General features: G+C 49.4%; 5 protein-coding genes across 5 annotated transcripts; 3 read left to right on the top strand and 2 right to left on the bottom strand.

Annotated features, from left to right (window-relative positions):
• Positions 1 to 2,466: 2,466 nt before the first annotated feature.
• BU24DRAFT_417075 (uncharacterized protein) lies at positions 2,467 to 7,030 on the bottom strand. Its single transcript, XM_033526624.1, has 5 exons — positions 6,130 to 7,030; positions 4,678 to 6,036; positions 4,441 to 4,625; positions 4,325 to 4,387; positions 2,467 to 4,267 (listed from the first exon to the last, which is right to left on the bottom strand). The coding sequence occupies exons 1-5, from the start codon at positions 6,657 to 6,659 to the stop codon at positions 2,499 to 2,501; spliced, it is 3,906 nt and encodes a 1,301-aa protein (XP_033389751.1). The 5' UTR covers positions 6,660 to 7,030; the 3' UTR covers positions 2,467 to 2,498.
• Positions 7,031 to 8,401: 1,371 nt separating this feature from the next.
• Positions 8,402 to 9,863, bottom strand: BU24DRAFT_446434 (NAD(P)-binding protein). The gene is made up of 5 exons (XM_033530769.1): positions 9,750 to 9,863; positions 9,538 to 9,691; positions 9,459 to 9,478; positions 8,675 to 9,407; positions 8,402 to 8,622 (listed from the first exon to the last, which is right to left on the bottom strand). The coding sequence occupies exons 1-5, from the start codon at positions 9,775 to 9,777 to the stop codon at positions 8,595 to 8,597; spliced, it is 963 nt and encodes a 320-aa protein (XP_033389750.1). The 5' UTR covers positions 9,778 to 9,863; the 3' UTR covers positions 8,402 to 8,594.
• A 127-nt stretch (positions 9,864 to 9,990) lies between these two features.
• BU24DRAFT_417072 (cleavage and polyadenylation specificity factor, 25 kDa subunit) lies at positions 9,991 to 11,312 on the top strand. Its single transcript, XM_033526623.1, has 4 exons — positions 9,991 to 10,089; positions 10,140 to 10,391; positions 10,442 to 10,689; positions 10,749 to 11,312. The coding sequence occupies exons 1-4, from the start codon at positions 10,049 to 10,051 to the stop codon at positions 11,024 to 11,026; spliced, it is 819 nt and encodes a 272-aa protein (XP_033389749.1). The 5' UTR covers positions 9,991 to 10,048; the 3' UTR covers positions 11,027 to 11,312.
• Positions 11,313 to 11,643: 331 nt separating this feature from the next.
• On the top strand, positions 11,644 to 12,456 carry BU24DRAFT_457391 (dephospho-CoA kinase-like protein; the record flags this gene model as incomplete). The annotated part of the gene is made up of 1 exon (XM_033531538.1): positions 11,644 to 12,456. The coding sequence occupies one exon, from the start codon at positions 11,644 to 11,646 to the stop codon at positions 12,454 to 12,456; it is 813 nt and encodes a 270-aa protein (XP_033389748.1).
• A 262-nt stretch (positions 12,457 to 12,718) lies between these two features.
• Positions 12,719 to 13,555, top strand: BU24DRAFT_457390 (uncharacterized protein; the record flags this gene model as incomplete). The annotated part of the gene is made up of 1 exon (XM_033531537.1): positions 12,719 to 13,555. The coding sequence occupies one exon, from the start codon at positions 12,719 to 12,721 to the stop codon at positions 13,553 to 13,555; it is 837 nt and encodes a 278-aa protein (XP_033389747.1).
• Between the last annotated feature and the right edge of the window lie 2,009 nt (positions 13,556 to 15,564).

Here is a 15,564-nt window from a genome sequence, read left to right as displayed (position 1 = left end):
ATTTGTACAGCCTCTTCAGGCATCCCATTCGTCGATGCCACTTCGCCTGGTCACGCCTGGTCACACCTGGCCACGCCCCGCTTCTTCCAAGTCTCCTCTCCTTACCTCTGAGATCTCTCAGCCTCTCAGCTACTACCAATGATGCTGACCTCGCGCAACCTTCATCGCGTGCCACAACGTTTTGCGGCGCCAACTGAGGGCCACTCCCAGCTCACGATGGCATCTTCACAGAGACACATCTTCCACCATAGGGTTCCCTAGCGACTTCAAAAGCCGCCTAAATGCCGCCCGTCACACCTTCAAGCGTGATATCATGGCCAGGAGCCTCAGTCCCAAATGACTACCGTTTCGAGACGGATTTCTCATGCACGCCCCAGTAACAGTCCTCCCCCCATGTCTCCCATTCTCGGTTGCCCTGCCTTCGTTCAGTTTCTCGCCTTTTTTCGACATGGCTGGGCCTGCATGAATACTAAGCTATTCTTGGAGACGTGCGCTTTTATCCCCTCTCCATGTTCAATCAAATAATGTCTACATGCAAGTCTCACTTTATGATAATGCCAATTCATCTAATCTTCAGTGAGCCAGCGTCGCCAACAAAAGAGTTGCCCAAAGCATACTCAATTCTCGCTTAACAGTCCCTTGGGCTCCCGACGGCTGCCTGTCGGCGGCGTAGCAAGCACGCATAACCGGTCCTTTGGGCGTCCCGCACGGGTCCCCTGCTCACTATCAAATTCGTGCGGGATCTCGTTGCGTACGTGCGAACGTCAGCCTCCTGAATTGGCCACGAAATACTCTCCACGACAGAGGTTATTGATGCTTGGTGGCTCCTTAAGGCACTCCGACCAGTCACCCTAGATTCGTCGTTTCTGTTCGTTGTTTCTTCGCAAACAAGCTTGACGATCCCCTTCAAGCCTATCCTTCCTCGGCAGGTTGCATCGCGCTATCCGTTAGCGCAAGGTTGATGAGATGGCCTTTATTGGTTATCCTACGTCTGCTGCAAAAATTAACCTCTATGGTCGCAAGCACTCCAGTCCGACCAAAGTCTTTGATCGTCGCAATTCAAAACAATCCGTCATTCTGAATCCACTGTCTTTTCACGTGCAGCTGGGCGGAGATATTTCATTCTACTTGTGTTTCTGTTTGTGTTTGGTTTCTGGGAGAAATGTCCGTCCAGCTTACCCCGAGAGCGACCACCTTTTTCTCCACAGACAACACCTATCGGACATTGTCAGCCACTCAGCATCAGCATTCACACACACAAAAAGTTTCGATCATGAAATCGTTTCAAACACCTGTTTCCTTTTAATGTCGATCGCCCAGTTATCACCTATTACTAAAATGTCAATATACTGCTTCTAAACTAACGCAGATGTGCTCAAGTAGTGCCCACCTCGAGAGACATGCTCATTTATCCCCATTTCAGCTCGTGGGATTCAGGTCTCTTGCACATGGTGTGTTTATGTCCGCCAGTTACTTTCAGTTTTCCTAGTGGGTGGTTTGACTCAGAAAATCCGATCTGCTCCTTTCTGATATTGATCGACCTTCTTGATCCTACCAGCTGGATATATTTGACCTGGATGATTACAGTACAACTTTCGAAAGGAAGAAACACAATTATATCATCGTACAGGCCTTGACGCAGCTTTTTCTGTCTTACGCATAACGATCAATTTGGAGCACAGCCACTCAATTGATCCCATGGGATGCAGCAGCAATATGTAATCTACTACTACTGACTGGAGAACTGAGACATGAGATCTGGACCTCGAGTTGTTCCACTCCTCTTGCTTCATTTTCCGTTGAAGTCTAGTATTGTTCTTGGGCGTCCTAGAGAGGATTCTGCACGGTTGCTCACCTGGTAACTCTGCAAAATCAGGACAGTGATGCCTAGACCCGCACGATTCTCAGCCATCGCCAGGATGAGACATGCTACTCTTGCGCTTTACAACACTTTTCACCTCTTGGTACTGCTGTATTCGCCGACTGAGAACACTTCTCGGCAAAACCAACTTTCCAGCAAAGACGGGTTGGATTAACAAATATCCAATTACGTACACGCGAAATGAAGACTTCAACTAGTATGGCCGACTAGAACGGAGACCAAGAAAAGTGGAAATGAATAATTCTTTTCAAAACACGACTGTGGGATTGAGTTGTTAAAAGGGCCCTTGTTTGCCGCTTCCTGGAATGGCTATCCCTGCTCTCCAATGCAACCCTAACATCACCTTCCTGTTTCCCATTGTATAGACTGATGTCTTTCATGTGATTTGGACAACGTCTGCGACTGGTTCTTCAATACCCATCGGCTACCTCCGAGGATCTCTTTCAGGATATGCTCGCAATCCTCGCGTTACAACTTATATCGACGCTTTGCTGATCACAATAATCGTCACGGGGACCAAGAGGTTATGTTTTTCGTTGCGTTAAACCGATACAGGTATTCGATTACTATCACGAACATGAAAACTTGTACGTACTCGACTGACAACATAAATATACTAATTGCCAATTCCAGAATCCACACTCGATACTTTCCTACTCTTGGTTGAGAACCCGGTTTGTACCTTCTCTAACAAACCAGGCACTGGCGTATACTTCACCAGCGGCTCCTTTTCTATGCCAACGTGCATCTTCCCTCGATCCCCCAAGAATGTTCCGTAACCGTACCGATAGCCAAGTCCACGCAAGTGACTTCTCCTTTCTTCCTTACTCATACAACTCGTTCCCTCCATATCTCGCACCGCTGCGCTTGCTGCGAACAAAGTGATGATGGTCGCTATACAGGTTGGTAGGCGTGGCAGAAACTTCCCTGGCCGCCAAAGATAAAGGACCAAGCCCACGATCACGTAGATAGCAAGGATGATTTCCGCAATGAAGAACATTGGCCTCGAGAGAAAGATTCGGATCTCAGCTTTGGTGATGAGGCCTTCTCTCAGTTGGTTTATATTCTGGTCTCGAACCACGAGAAGTCGATCTTTGTTGAGTCCTAGCCACATAGCAAACATCTTCGAGTAAATTGGGTATAGATGGTTCTTGATCGTTTCAAAGTCGGGCAATGGTGCTGCTGGATCAATAAGTGCACGGCTCTTAGTATCCTGAATGATGAAATAGTTGATGTAGTCCACGGCGAAGGAATCGTTGTGTATAGGCCGGGTTTGCGGGGAATTGAACAAATATCGTTCTCCTTGTTCCAAGACGTTATTAAAATCGTTGGAAAAATGTTCTTCCAGGAATTCTTGTGTAAGATTCGACGTGCGCCGCATATTGCTAACTTGGCGGACATGTTCGTTTCGGTCAATGGTTACGTCTGCGGTTCCAGCAACAAGGCGGGACCGACAACCTACAAATCTAGCATTGTCGTCACTAAAAGTGATTGTCCCATTAAATCGGCACGGATCTCCTTGTTGTCTTGTCCATCCAAGGAAGTTGGTGCGCGCACAAGTCTCCTTTTCTGTTTCTGAGGCATTCCCGGCTGCTTGCAAGGCAAGGACAAACTCAACAGACAACCGGCCGGTATCGCACCCGCCATATTCGCCGCGCCCAATCCCAACCAAACCCCTGCCTATCGATACTGGCACTTCTTTGGCTTCGCAAGTAACTGGCTGGCCGTCTTTGTCTGGTATCGTCATCAAGAAGTTTGCAGAGTTTCGCTCCGTCTGTGGTTCCCTCGTCATGTTCGCGGTGTAGTCCTTTGCCGGAATTTCTACGCAGTCCAATTCAGCACCGAAGGCATCAGTTGTGGCCTTGAAACCATCAGAGTTGAGCGCGCTTCCATTGGTGTATGGAATATAAAAGTATTTATCCCCTGTCCAAGGAGGAAGTGCGGTGCCAGCTTGATAATGTGATTCGACACTCAGGAATATATCAAGACCATCCCCGCCAGCCCATGCGCCGGTTGGTTCATATTCTGAGAGCTTTGTTCGCCCTATGTTAGGCCCAATTTGACCGTCGACACTGACAAACTTGGACATATACGGCGCGTTGAAGATCGTTCCATGGTTAATCTGGATAGATTGTTCATTGAACATGCCTGAGAACGCGACGGCTAATACGTTGGCCAGAAGCGCCATCAGACACACTGCAGCAAGCTTGAAGTGTGACGATCGAAGCGCTTTGAAAATGACAAGCTGGGGCGGCAAGGAGCTATAGTTTAGATCAAGTGATCGACGTGCGTAGGCCCTGCCGTGGCGGAGTTCTTCCAATGGCTGTAGCATACACAGCAATCGATTGACCAAGATCCATATTGGCTCAATCAGAGTAGCAAGCGCTGGATACCAGTTAGACCATCTCACGACTAGCCGACGGCAACAAGTTATGTACTGACCAGTAGGTATATAATTTTCGAGAATCTGACGCACAACGGCACTGTCAGACGGTCTGACTATTCCTGTGCATCGTTAGCTTCATCTTTGACAATGCTAGCAAGCCAAGAGTTCATACCTGAAGGCTGACTTATCCTCCAGAACACACCAATCACTACTGCAAGGCCAGTGAGTAGAGACAGAAAAGGCGCTACCATCACGAAACCGAACTCCCGCGGTCGGATCCGTGTTTGGCTGCGAACATCAGAGGTATGGCTTCTCTCCCTGAACCCCGGCTGCATTTGATATTCCGGCTCTGAGAGGCTGTGATGATGTTAGCTTCAGCAAGGCTTGAATCGAAATGTGATTTACACACCTGATGCCGTGATCGTCCTGTCGTAGTTCAAAACGTTCCTTTTCTAATAATTTGTCGAACTCGTCCTTGTTAGTACAATCTAAGAGACTGAATTTATGCAACAAAGCCGGGTTATCAGCAACTAGCGACATTATTGCAGCTATTGTTGAAGGATCCGATTGTATGCTCCATTTTCTCTTCAGTGAAATCCATAAAAGTGCGATAGAGCAGATGGATACAAAACCAAGCAAGCCTTCCACAATGTAGGTGAATGTTGGAACCACCACCACAGCACCACTCACGAACTCGACATTGCCGCTGCTCTGCTTTACGTGAGAGAATTTACGATCCAGGATGTCAGCCATAGAACGAGCGAAGACAATCCGGTACGCTGTTTGGTAGGCGAGCGATAGTTCTTGGGGCTTCAGCAGATTCTCCAAAGAACTGTTTGAAACTCCTATAGAGAATCCGACCATCTGCTGAACGGTTGTCGAACTCATTGGAAATCTGGAGAGACCTTCCACCTGGTTTGGCAGCTGGTCCATCGGCAAAGCACCACGCGCCTGAGTTACGGCGAGCCCTCCTTCGTTCATCATGTTTTCGAAATAGCGGGCATCCCACCATTCGCTGGGAAGCGTTTCCTTCTTCCCAGTGGACTCGTAGGACAGTGGCCGAAGACTTCCTGCATCCACTTTTGCAGTAACGTTCTGATAATAATAAAAGGGCGTACAGAATAATCGGGTAACATTCTGTGGCGGATCTTCCTCGCGTTTCTTATTTCGTGTAAACTGCACGAAAAAGGTGTGGTTTTGCGACATAGGGCAATCCCTTTCCAGATAATAGTCGGAAAAGTCTGTCGACCAAAATCCTATGTAGCGACCAGAGAACTCTTTGGTGTCGGTAGTGGAACTCTGGTTGGTGTTGGGGTACAGGGGGCCGATGGTTTGGTTTCCAATCGATGCAACATCTGCGGGCCAGCTGCAACCTCCCGTAGTATTATAAGCCTTCGACGTCCCCTCTCCCACTGTGACTGGGGTCTCGCAACTGAGATCCAAACCGAACAGCTGTGTCTCGCCAGTCCAGGTCTCATTAACCTTCACGACTCCCTCCGATTGTTTCCGAAACGGCTGCAGGATATAATCGCGGGTCATGTACGGTGGCATCGTTTCGTTCAGCCAGATGATTCCATGTGCAGAGTGAATGAACCGGCCGTCCAAGGTCGTGTTCTGTGCTTCCGCTCTTATGAAGTTCGTGGAGATGTCGAAGGGAGAGAACGCACTCGTCTTGATCGTTTCGGTTGTGAAGAGACCGGCTTGGATTGGCACAATACCCCATGTTACGACGACGACACCGATCGAAGCCCAGAAGACCGCCCAGTGTCTATTAATGTTAGCAATCGCCAGATGACCCCCAGCTTCGTTCCCTTGAAATGTTCAATCCCACCGACGGGCTTGCATGGAAATTTCAACTTACCGATTCTTAACTGCACTGAAGGGCACAACAGGCAGAAAGTCAAACGGATAACTCAACAGCACACTCTCTCTCCCAATGCTACCACCCGGCTTGCTCAACTGATACCATGGCTCCAGCCTCTTGACCTGCAGATCGATCCAAGCCCAGAAGATACTGAACACAAGCGCCACAATGGTAGGCAAATGTGTAGACAAGAACGTCTGGCGAAACGTGAACTCAGAGATCGACGGGGCGAACATGATCCCTCCATCCCGTTGCGAGATGTGGAGTAGATACTGCAGAACAGCTATCAGGCCCCAGCAGAGCACGATTGAGAGAATGAGTACTGATGGGCGGAATGCCGCTGGCGTCCATCGGCGTTGCTTTGACGGCGCCGAATATGAGGGGGATTTGCTTCGCCATGGAAGGATCGATACGAATGGCGTCTTATTGTTACTATTAGTCGTCGACGAGGGAAGGTATGCTGCGTCGCGAGGCGAGAAAGGCGAGTCCGGGAAGCTGGATCGGAACTGTTGGTGGTCGTTATTCATCGTGTCGACGTTGCGATGGTTTTCCATTCAATTCAATTATGGTCGTTAAGATTTCCGACTCTTTGGGTATATTCGAATAATCACATTAACACTCCATCCAGCCCAAAGAGGCAACTAAACGTCGAAAAGTAGAAGCTCGAACAAGGCTGAAACTCGTCACCAAAATAAAACAGACTGTACAACAGTCCACAAACGAACGAAGAATAAGCCACAAGTATTGCGTCGCGAACCCTCGAATATCTGCACCTAACGTGCGTGCAGCAAGCAAAGGCAAGCCAAATAAAAGTCGCAGCGACACGCAGCATGCATCACGCGCGGCGACAGCAGCGGCAGCGTTACTTGTACCTCGACCACTCAAACCCGCATATCCATGCATCGACTTTTACTGCGGCGCAGCAAAAGTTGATGGTCGCTTTGGCGCCCGGGGATCATCCCAAGAGCCCCCTGTTACCCGCCTGCCGTACCGCGGTTAGCGAATCACGGCGAGGCAGCGGGGAGCTGAATGGCGCGCTCGCTGCCCACGACGAATGGTTTGGCGCGACGGTGGGGGCATGGAGATGGGGAATTGTTTAATCTGAAGGTGGCGCGGTCGAGGTTCGTTGCATATTGTCACATACTGGTACGGATGCATATGGCGAGATGATCGATTGTCTTTTTTTCCTCTCTTTGCAAAAGCTTTCTCAGCTTCGAGGAATTCTTGGTTGGGGGCCTAATTAGAGGAAGAAGAGTGGGCGGTTTTACCATAAACGTATTGCATGCATTAATCGTCAGAGCTGGCATCTCAAAGTTTGGGGGCGGGAAATCAAGCACGGGGAGAGGTTAACAAGCCAACCAACTGCCTCATCTGGTACTTCCAAGAATTGTGAGTGTATGTCGTGTAGTGTGAGGCATATCGGGTGATTGCTTTCCCGTGCTGAGCTTACTGTGCGTTAATCGTCAATCGATTGTGTTGTTTTTGCGATATGCGAGGTGATGTTTCAGCTAGATCTGGAAAACAGCATGTCTTCTGAGCCTAGGTGCCCAGAGTCTGGGGCAAATGCGCAATTACCTGACCACTGCTGAGTGTAATTCATTGCCACATTTATTCTTATTGACGGATCAGGCTGTTCAACGATAAATACCATCATCCAGTTAGAAGCTTTCGACACATGAGTTGGCTCAGTCCTATTACTAGTTGAAATTACGCATGGCTATGGTATCGCATGAATAGTTCTGTAAAGTCCGATCATCAACATGAAACTTACCACCTACCATCTCTCACACTACCCAAAGTGATATATCTTCTCCTCCAAATGGCTTTCCATAGAAACCTTTCGCCGATCAAAGAAGTTCATCGCCACATCTTGAAAATAAACGTGATGAACTCTCGTTGAGCTACACTGCAGCAGCTAAGCCTCCCCTCTTAGTACAGAGGGTTGGCACGTCGGGCTGGCCACCTGCTAACTTCATGTATCTTCTATACCTAAAGTGTCTACTTAAGAATGTACGTAGCCAGTAAACAATCTTGACTGCTTGCAATAAACCTCGCTAAGACACTGTTGTAGGCATAAAATACTAGCATGGGGCCAGCCCGACGTGCCAACCCTCTGTACAACGAAAATTCAAACTTGAAAAGACAACTCGCTTTTCGTCAAGTAGAAGCAGTGTCGATCAAAGCAGGGGTAAGCAGTGCAAGCTTTTAATTAATACTCACCTCACCCCATGCAACGCCCGGTAACGTAAGGCGAATGCGCCAGTGATTCGTCATCTAACTGGAAGCCTCAATTTGCCTCGAAGATTAATATATAGCAACATTTCAGCTGTTGCCTTGTCTCAAAATCAAGTGGGTAGATCAAAAATGTAACCATATCCAGAATGCTGGAAATTAGATCTTTTGGTAGGATATGATTACAGACTGATTTTGTGACACCTTGTGTACACTAAAAGACAAGACTATTAACGGAATGCGTGTACTTCTCTCCGCCTGTTGCAATGTCAGCGTCATCTAGGATTTCACGAGTTTTGGAATCACTGACCACCAAGTGCGGAAATCTACCGTGCTGACATCGATACCAATCTCCCTCAGAGCGCTTGTATCAAGATGACAATCATAGGGTCTCTTGACACCGTCTTGCGGGTTCTCCTCAGGCGTGAAGGGCTCCATATTATCCAACGGAAGGCCCATGATCTCCGCATACGTCTTCACGATCTCCCACTTGGTCATTTGGTCCTCGGAGCTGAACTGCAGGACGGACGGCAGGTCCTTTCCAGAACTCGACGTATCGGTGTAGAGCTTGCTGATGTCGCGACATACTCGTCCCACGTCGGATGTGTTGGTAGGGAAACGCAGGGCGTAGTCGTCCACTTTTATCTTGGGGTCTCCTTCCTTCAGGTTCTGTGCGGCCCATAGTTGAGACATGAGGATGTTGACAGCGCTCTCTTTGGGCTCGTCGCAGGATCCGTATAATACGGGAACACGAAGGACGACTACCTTGTTCTTCACATCCGGTTTCTGCGCTGCGACACCTAGCACGGCTTTCTCACCATCGAGCTTAGTTTGGCCGTAGATGTTTGGGGGATCCGTGGCCGCATCGGTTTTGTATGGTGCTTGGCCACGTACACCGGGAAAGACATAGTCGGTAGAGATGTAGATGAGGAAGATGCCACGCGTGGTTGTTGCCTCTGCCAGTGCACGGCTTGATTCAACGTTTATCTTTTTTGCGGCCTCCGGGTCGGCATCACATTTGTCAGGAAAGCGGTTGGCGGCGCCTGGTAGAGTAAATCACAATGATCCTCCTCGGTCAATATGGATGTCCTTACAATGCACTACTACTTCTGGCCTTTTCATTGATTAAGTTAGCTTTTATATTTTTATTTTTTTCGATTAGCTTGTGCATACTTGACTTCATCAAGAACGCGATCAATCTCATTCTTGTCAAGAATATCGAGCTTGATCACCTCTGGCGGACTGATTCTGTTCAAGCCAGTGCCCACAGCCTTCCAGCCATCAAGATGGAATTGTCTCTGTACCTGACGTCCAAGAAGCCCACTGGCTTTCAGGTTCTTCAGTTGTTTGCTAATTGATGGCGGGTGACTTTACAGTGAACGTACCCCCAGTGACCAATACGCCTTTCACCATCGTGATTTGACGCTGCGTTTGCAAATATCCGAATGTTATGTATTAAAGTAATTGAAAAAGCCAATGTTCAGTTGTTTTGAGCGCGGGGCATGACGAAGTTGAATTAAGTATATCTGAGTTGGTTCCAAAGCGGTTTAGGGCCATCTGGGTCTCGGGTGATCTGTGCACGCCGCGACTTGGCATAATATCTCAAGCTCCCGTCCACCCTCTATTCTCGTTGGTACCATACAACCCTATACCATAACAAACTTGCAGTTCCAGCTCCAGAAATATGTCTACAATTACCGCTCGAGCTTCCCAAAGCTCGTATCCGTACGTATCAAAGGCCCAGTGGGGTTGTCCCCAAACTAATCGCAAATCAGCCCTACACTACCTAGGGACTTCAACGCCAATCAGCCGAAAACAATTCGCCTATATCCCCTCAGCAATTACACTTTTGGGACGAAAGATGGTCAACCAGAGGAGGACCCTTCGGTACTCGCCCGTCTGAAGCGCCTTGAAGAACACTACCAGGAGCATGGCATGCGACGAACCTGCGAGGGCATCCTGGTCTGCCATGAACACAACCATCCCCACATCCTCATGCTACAAATAGCAAACGCGTTCTTCAAGCTGTACGCCTATACTGTCAGACTGATCTAGCGAATGTACTGACACGATCCAGACCCGGCGACTACCTCCGCGCAGAAGACGACGAGACCGAGGGCTTCAAAGCCAGGCTGAACGAGCGGCTCGCACCCGTTGGCACACAATTTTCCGGCGAGGGCGTCAATGACGAGTGGGAGATCGGTGACACACTTGCGCAGTGGTGGCGACCAAACTTTGAGACATTCATGTACCCTTTCATCCCCGCACACGTCACAAGGCCGAAGGAGTGCAAGAAGCTATACTTTATCCAATTGCCCAAGAGCAGTATGTCCTACCTCACGACAACAAACTATGAAACCATTCTAATAAACATTCCCAACCAGAGGTTCTTAGCGTCCCCAAGAACATGAAGCTTCTCGCCGTTCCTCTATTCGAGCTTTATGACAACACAGCACGCTATGGCCCGCAATTGTCTGCCATCCCTCACCTCTTGTCGCGCTACAACTTTGAGTTCGTCGACGAGAATGGAAACGTCGCTGCTATCACACCAGGAACCGGCCCCACCGATGGCTCGAACCTCCAAACGAAGGTGTTAGCGGGCGGAGAGGATGTGAAGATGGAGCAGAATGGTGATGCATCAAGTGAACATACGGTGTCGTGAGCTTTCAATCGAAGATTTGATGAAGCCAATTTTGTTCATAAACTAAGGGTGTAACAGCGCTGCGTTTAGGAGCAAAACATTGGATGAAATGCTCGCTGAGCTACAGCATCTTATAGCAAATCCCACTCGGCGCACATGAGGATCGGCGTTACATGGGGTTTTATGATTGACAGTGTAGGAGGGAAATGGGACTTCATTGTTGGCATGCTCAGACACTCGTGTTTCGGGTGAAAAGAAGACTAATTAAATAATCAAAAACACTTCAAAACTGTGACCAAACTATCGATGGGACAATGATGACTTACTTTATGTTAGCAGTTGTTGTGATCTGATATAAAAGACCCCTTGCAGGTTGGCCTGAGCTTCCGTCCGAGGTTAAACAAGCTCCCGCGCCCCGCCATCACATCATTCCATCAGTCGTCCCTCTACTAACCAACTACTACTTATATCCATCTTCCTTGGACAATCATCACCTTTACTCTCGCAATGTAACCACCCACACCAACCAAAGGACTCATAGTGTTCTTCTTCTATCATCACACCCTACAATCCACCCAATCCTCCACTGGAGCAAACAGGAAAACACATTCCAATCACCACAACCACATAACATCACCATGCTCCTCCTCGGTCTAACCGGCTCTATCGCAACCGGCAAATCGACCGTCTCCTCCCTCCTCTCCAAGCCACCCTACTCCCTCCCCATAATCGACGCCGACCTGATCGCGCGCCAGGTCGTCGAGCCAGGAACCGCCGGCTACAACGCCATCGTGCGCTACTTCCTACCCACGACGCCAGACCTCCTCCTCGACGCCCCCAATGGCAGCAGCAGCACCAAAGGCCGACCCTTGAACCGCCCCGCGCTGGGCCGTCGCGTCTTCGGCTCGGGCCCGGAGACCGAAAGAGATCGGAAGGTGCTGAACGGCATCGTGCACCCCGCGGTGCGCAGGGAGATGTACAAGCAGATGGTGTGGGCGTACCTGCGGGGCTCGTGGGCGGTGGTGCTGGACGTGCCGCTGCTTTTCGAGAGCGGGTGGGAGAGGTATTGTGGGAACATCGTCGTCGTGGGGGTGTCGGACCCCGCGATTCAGATTCAGAGGTTGAGGAATAGGGATAGTCATTTGACGGAGGAGGATGCGAAGAATAGGGTCATGAGCCAGGGGGATGTGAGGGAGAAGGCGAAGAGGGTGTTGAGGAGGGGGAAGGGGAGGGGTGTGGTCGTGTGGAATGATGGTGGGAAGGAGGAGCTGGAGAGGGAGGTTCAGAGGGTCATGCAGGAGGTGAGGCGGGCGAGTCCCGCTTGGTGGACGTTCTTGTGCTGGGTGGTGCCGCCGTTGGGAGTCGCATCTGGTCTTTTGAGCTGGTGGAAGATGAAGAGAGTGCAGGAGAGTTGGGAAGAGGAGCAGAGAAAGGAGAAGGCCAAGTTGTGATCAACACAATGGCCAGGTCAGGCATGTTAAGATACTCTCAATTGCTGCAATCATTCGGACTTATTTCTTCCTCACTTGCATTTTGTTGTGGTCCTGTCCTAGATACCGTTACTCTCAGCGAATCATTCTGTTTACCAACAACACAGACGTTCACCTTTATCACAATCGCGCACAGCACCCCATCGAACACCACACATTCAACTCTCAACCTTCGAATGCAACCAACCAACAAGTATCCATCCACTTCTTAAACCTCTCAAAAATGCCCTCCAAATCAACAACTAACACAACCGCACCCTCAAGCTACGCCGACGACTTCCTCCGCGTCCACACACGGCAACCCCAACATCAAACCTCCTACCGCCATCACCACCACCGCCACCACCGTCGCCGCACAAGCGCAGACTGGAGCATCGCGCCCTCGATAACCCCATCATCAACATCAACCTCCGTCGCCCCCTCAGCATTCAGCTACATCGACGACCGACCCTTCAACCCCACAGACCACCTCCCCCCACCATACGCCACACCAACAGACCTCACCCCTCCCCCGCCAACCGTTCCCTCCCAAAAGCAATCCAAACCAGCGAAGAAGAAAGTCACATGGAGCGAACCCTACCGCAAAGCAGTCTCCGGAGACATCAACACTAGTTTGCGTCGCATGCGCACGCTCACCACGGTCAAATCGCCTCGTCCTGGGGAGAAAGGGGAGGAAGGGAAAGGAGAGACGGGCGTGAAGGTGCCGAGGATGAAGAAGATGCCTGTTTTGGTTATCTGTAGCGGTGAGAAGGGAAGGAGGAGGGAGAGGAAGGGCGTTGTTATTGTTGATACGAGGGGGGGTAGGGATGACGGTGGTGTTTGGGATGCGAATGAAGAGGGGGAGGTTCTGCCGTTGAGGGTTGGTGGAGGGGAGAGTGAGGAGGGGTGGGGGAGCAGTGATGAGGGTGATGATGGTGAAGGGGAGGATTCGTGGACGGAGTGGAGTGGAGTGAGTGCTTCGACGGGGAGTTGGGGGAAGGGTGGGAGTGAAGTGGGTGGTGGATATAAGCCGCCTACAGTGGAAGATGTTGAGGATGGGTGGTCGGCGGTGGGATCGTGATGGGAGTGGATGTGGTAGAGCTTCACGATCAATCAACTACGGGAGCAAAATGGAATATTGAGATCATGGAGATCGTCTTCTGATGGAGTGGCAGACACTATCATTACGGTTCACTTCTTCCCCAAGGAAATTCAAAGAAGAGAAAATGCAAAGGCAAATTTACCAGCCTGTCTTGCCATAAATATGTTGTGCTGTCGGAAGAATCTCAACATCGACCTCAATTACATCCTACGCTGTAAAAATATCCACTCGGATCACATGTAGCCTGATCTGCCTGTCTAAACTCTATTCTGAGGCATGGGTTCATTCCAATACAAGGCTTCATTCATAAGCATGGGTTGAAATTACAATAGCAATCTTAAGGTTGTCTGACGATTCGAGCATTTAGTAGAGGTTTTCGATAGGATCATTACACATCGTCTTCAATGAGACACTACTCCTGAACTAGCTATATCGAGCAGTAGGAACTCATGTTCTGAGGTGTACTAGGTGGATCGAGAATATCTGGACATCTGAGAACTTATGTTCTACCTCATAACGATGTGATAATTTTGATACTCATTCTACTAGTAATACAATATTTCTTGACAGAGATGCGTAACATGAACCGTAGATAAAAGCTTACGAAGCAAGCATACTGCAGCCCTTTAAGCACGAGGTGACTTTTCAGATAGACGTAAATTATGCCAAATTGACTCGCTGCCTTGAGAAAATTCTCCGCTTTTGATTATGTACATAAAGACCTGGGAAGAAGGATGGGATGGCGCGCCATCAAGAGGACGAAAGCGCCGGGTCTCTTGAGTCCGAATGCGACTTTAACAGCTCAACGATTTTGGCTTTAGCACGCCAATGCACATGCTCAAATGCCGTCTTTCCAGACTTATCCTTCGCATGAACATCGATATCGTTCGTAGCTAGCAGGAGCTCGACGAGGCCGATGTAGCCCTCTGAGGCGGCTAGCATAAGTGCCGTCTCGCCATTGTTATTCTTCGTATCAACATCGATCTTGTTTGTAGCTAGCAGGAGCTTAACAATATCTGTGTAGCCGCATTTAGCTGCTAGCATAAATGCCGTCGTACCATCGTTATTCTTCGTATGAACATCGACCTTGTTTGTAGATAGCAGGAGCTCAACAACGCCGACGTGGGGCATGGAGGAGGCTAGCATAAGTGCCGTCTCGCCATTGTTATTCTTCGTATCAACATCGATCTTGTTTGTAGCTAGCAGGAGCTTAACAATATCTGTGTAGCCGCATTCAGCTGCTAGCACCAATGCCGTCTCACCAATGTTACTCTTCGTATCAACATCGATCTTGTTTGTAGCCAGCAGGAGCTTAACAACACCTGTGTGACCATCGTTGGCGGCTAGCATAAGTGCTGTAGATCCATATTCATCCTTCGTATTGATATCGACCTCTTTTGTAGCTAGCAGGAGCTCAACAACATCTGTGTGGCCATTGCGGGCTGCTAGCATAAGTGCTGTACTTCCTCCCTTGCCTTTTGCGTTGACTTCGAACAATCCCGTAGCCAGTAGCCGTTGAATTACACCCATGAAGCCTCGTTGCGCCGACGAACGCAGTATCATGCGATGTGAAATACAAGATGGATTGACCTGAAGCTTACCTGTGTCCAAAAGCAGCTCCGCAATATCTGGATGCCCACATTCTATCGCATAATACACAGGTGTGTGGCCGAATTGGTCACCTGCGTTGATATCAACCTGGCCTGCGTTGAACAACAGCTTCACAATAGCTGTACTCCCACCCTGTGAAGCAAGCGAGAGTAGTGTCCGTCCATCTTTTGATTTTGCGTTCACATTGACTTTTCCTGTGCGGAGTAGCATTTCGACGATAACTTTGTTCTCCACTTCGACTGCGAGCATCAGCGCAGTATAATCAGGCAAGTAGAAGCGAGAACTAGTTACTTGGTCATGAATGATATCGTCCCTGTCGAGAAGGAGCTTAACAATCGTGTCGTGCCCATGCAATATCGCCAAGTGCATTGGTGTAA

This window comes from Aaosphaeria arxii (genome assembly GCF_010015735.1).
Source record: "Aaosphaeria arxii CBS 175.79 unplaced genomic scaffold BU24scaffold_1, whole genome shotgun sequence".
NCBI classification, from domain to species: Eukaryota; Fungi; Ascomycota; class Dothideomycetes; order Pleosporales; genus Aaosphaeria; species Aaosphaeria arxii.
This window is presented reverse-complemented; position numbering and strand designations above follow the sequence as displayed.

Bases quoted from the DNA above. Each gene is read 5' to 3' on its own strand.
- BU24DRAFT_417072 (XM_033526623.1), top strand. From the start codon at position 10,049: ATGTCTACAATTACCGCTCGAGCTTCCCAAAGCTCGTATCC. The intron at 10,392-10,441 runs GTACGCCTATAC...GACACGATCCAG, and splicing joins GCAAACGCGTTCTTCAAGCT to ACCCGGCGACTACCTCCGCG. The intron at 10,690-10,748 runs GTATGTCCTACC...ATTCCCAACCAG, and splicing joins TATCCAATTGCCCAAGAGCA to AGGTTCTTAGCGTCCCCAAG.
- BU24DRAFT_446434 (XM_033530769.1), bottom strand. From the start codon at position 9,777: ATGGTGAAAGGCGTATTGGTCACTGGGG. The intron at 9,692-9,749 runs GTACGTTCACTG...AGAACCTGAAAG, and splicing joins AGGCGTATTGGTCACTGGGG to CCAGTGGGCTTCTTGGACGT. The intron at 9,408-9,458 runs GTAAGGACATCC...TTACTCTACCAG, and splicing joins GCCAGAAGTAGTAGTGCATT to GCGCCGCCAACCGCTTTCCT.
- BU24DRAFT_417075 (XM_033526624.1), bottom strand. From the start codon at position 6,659: ATGAATAACGACCACCAACAGTTCCGATCCAGCTTCCCGGACTCGCCT. The intron at 4,626-4,677 runs GTGTGTAAATCA...ACATCATCACAG, and splicing joins CAGGACGATCACGGCATCAG to CCTCTCAGAGCCGGAATATC. The intron at 4,388-4,440 runs GTATGAACTCTT...AACGATGCACAG, and splicing joins GAGGATAAGTCAGCCTTCAG to GAATAGTCAGACCGTCTGAC.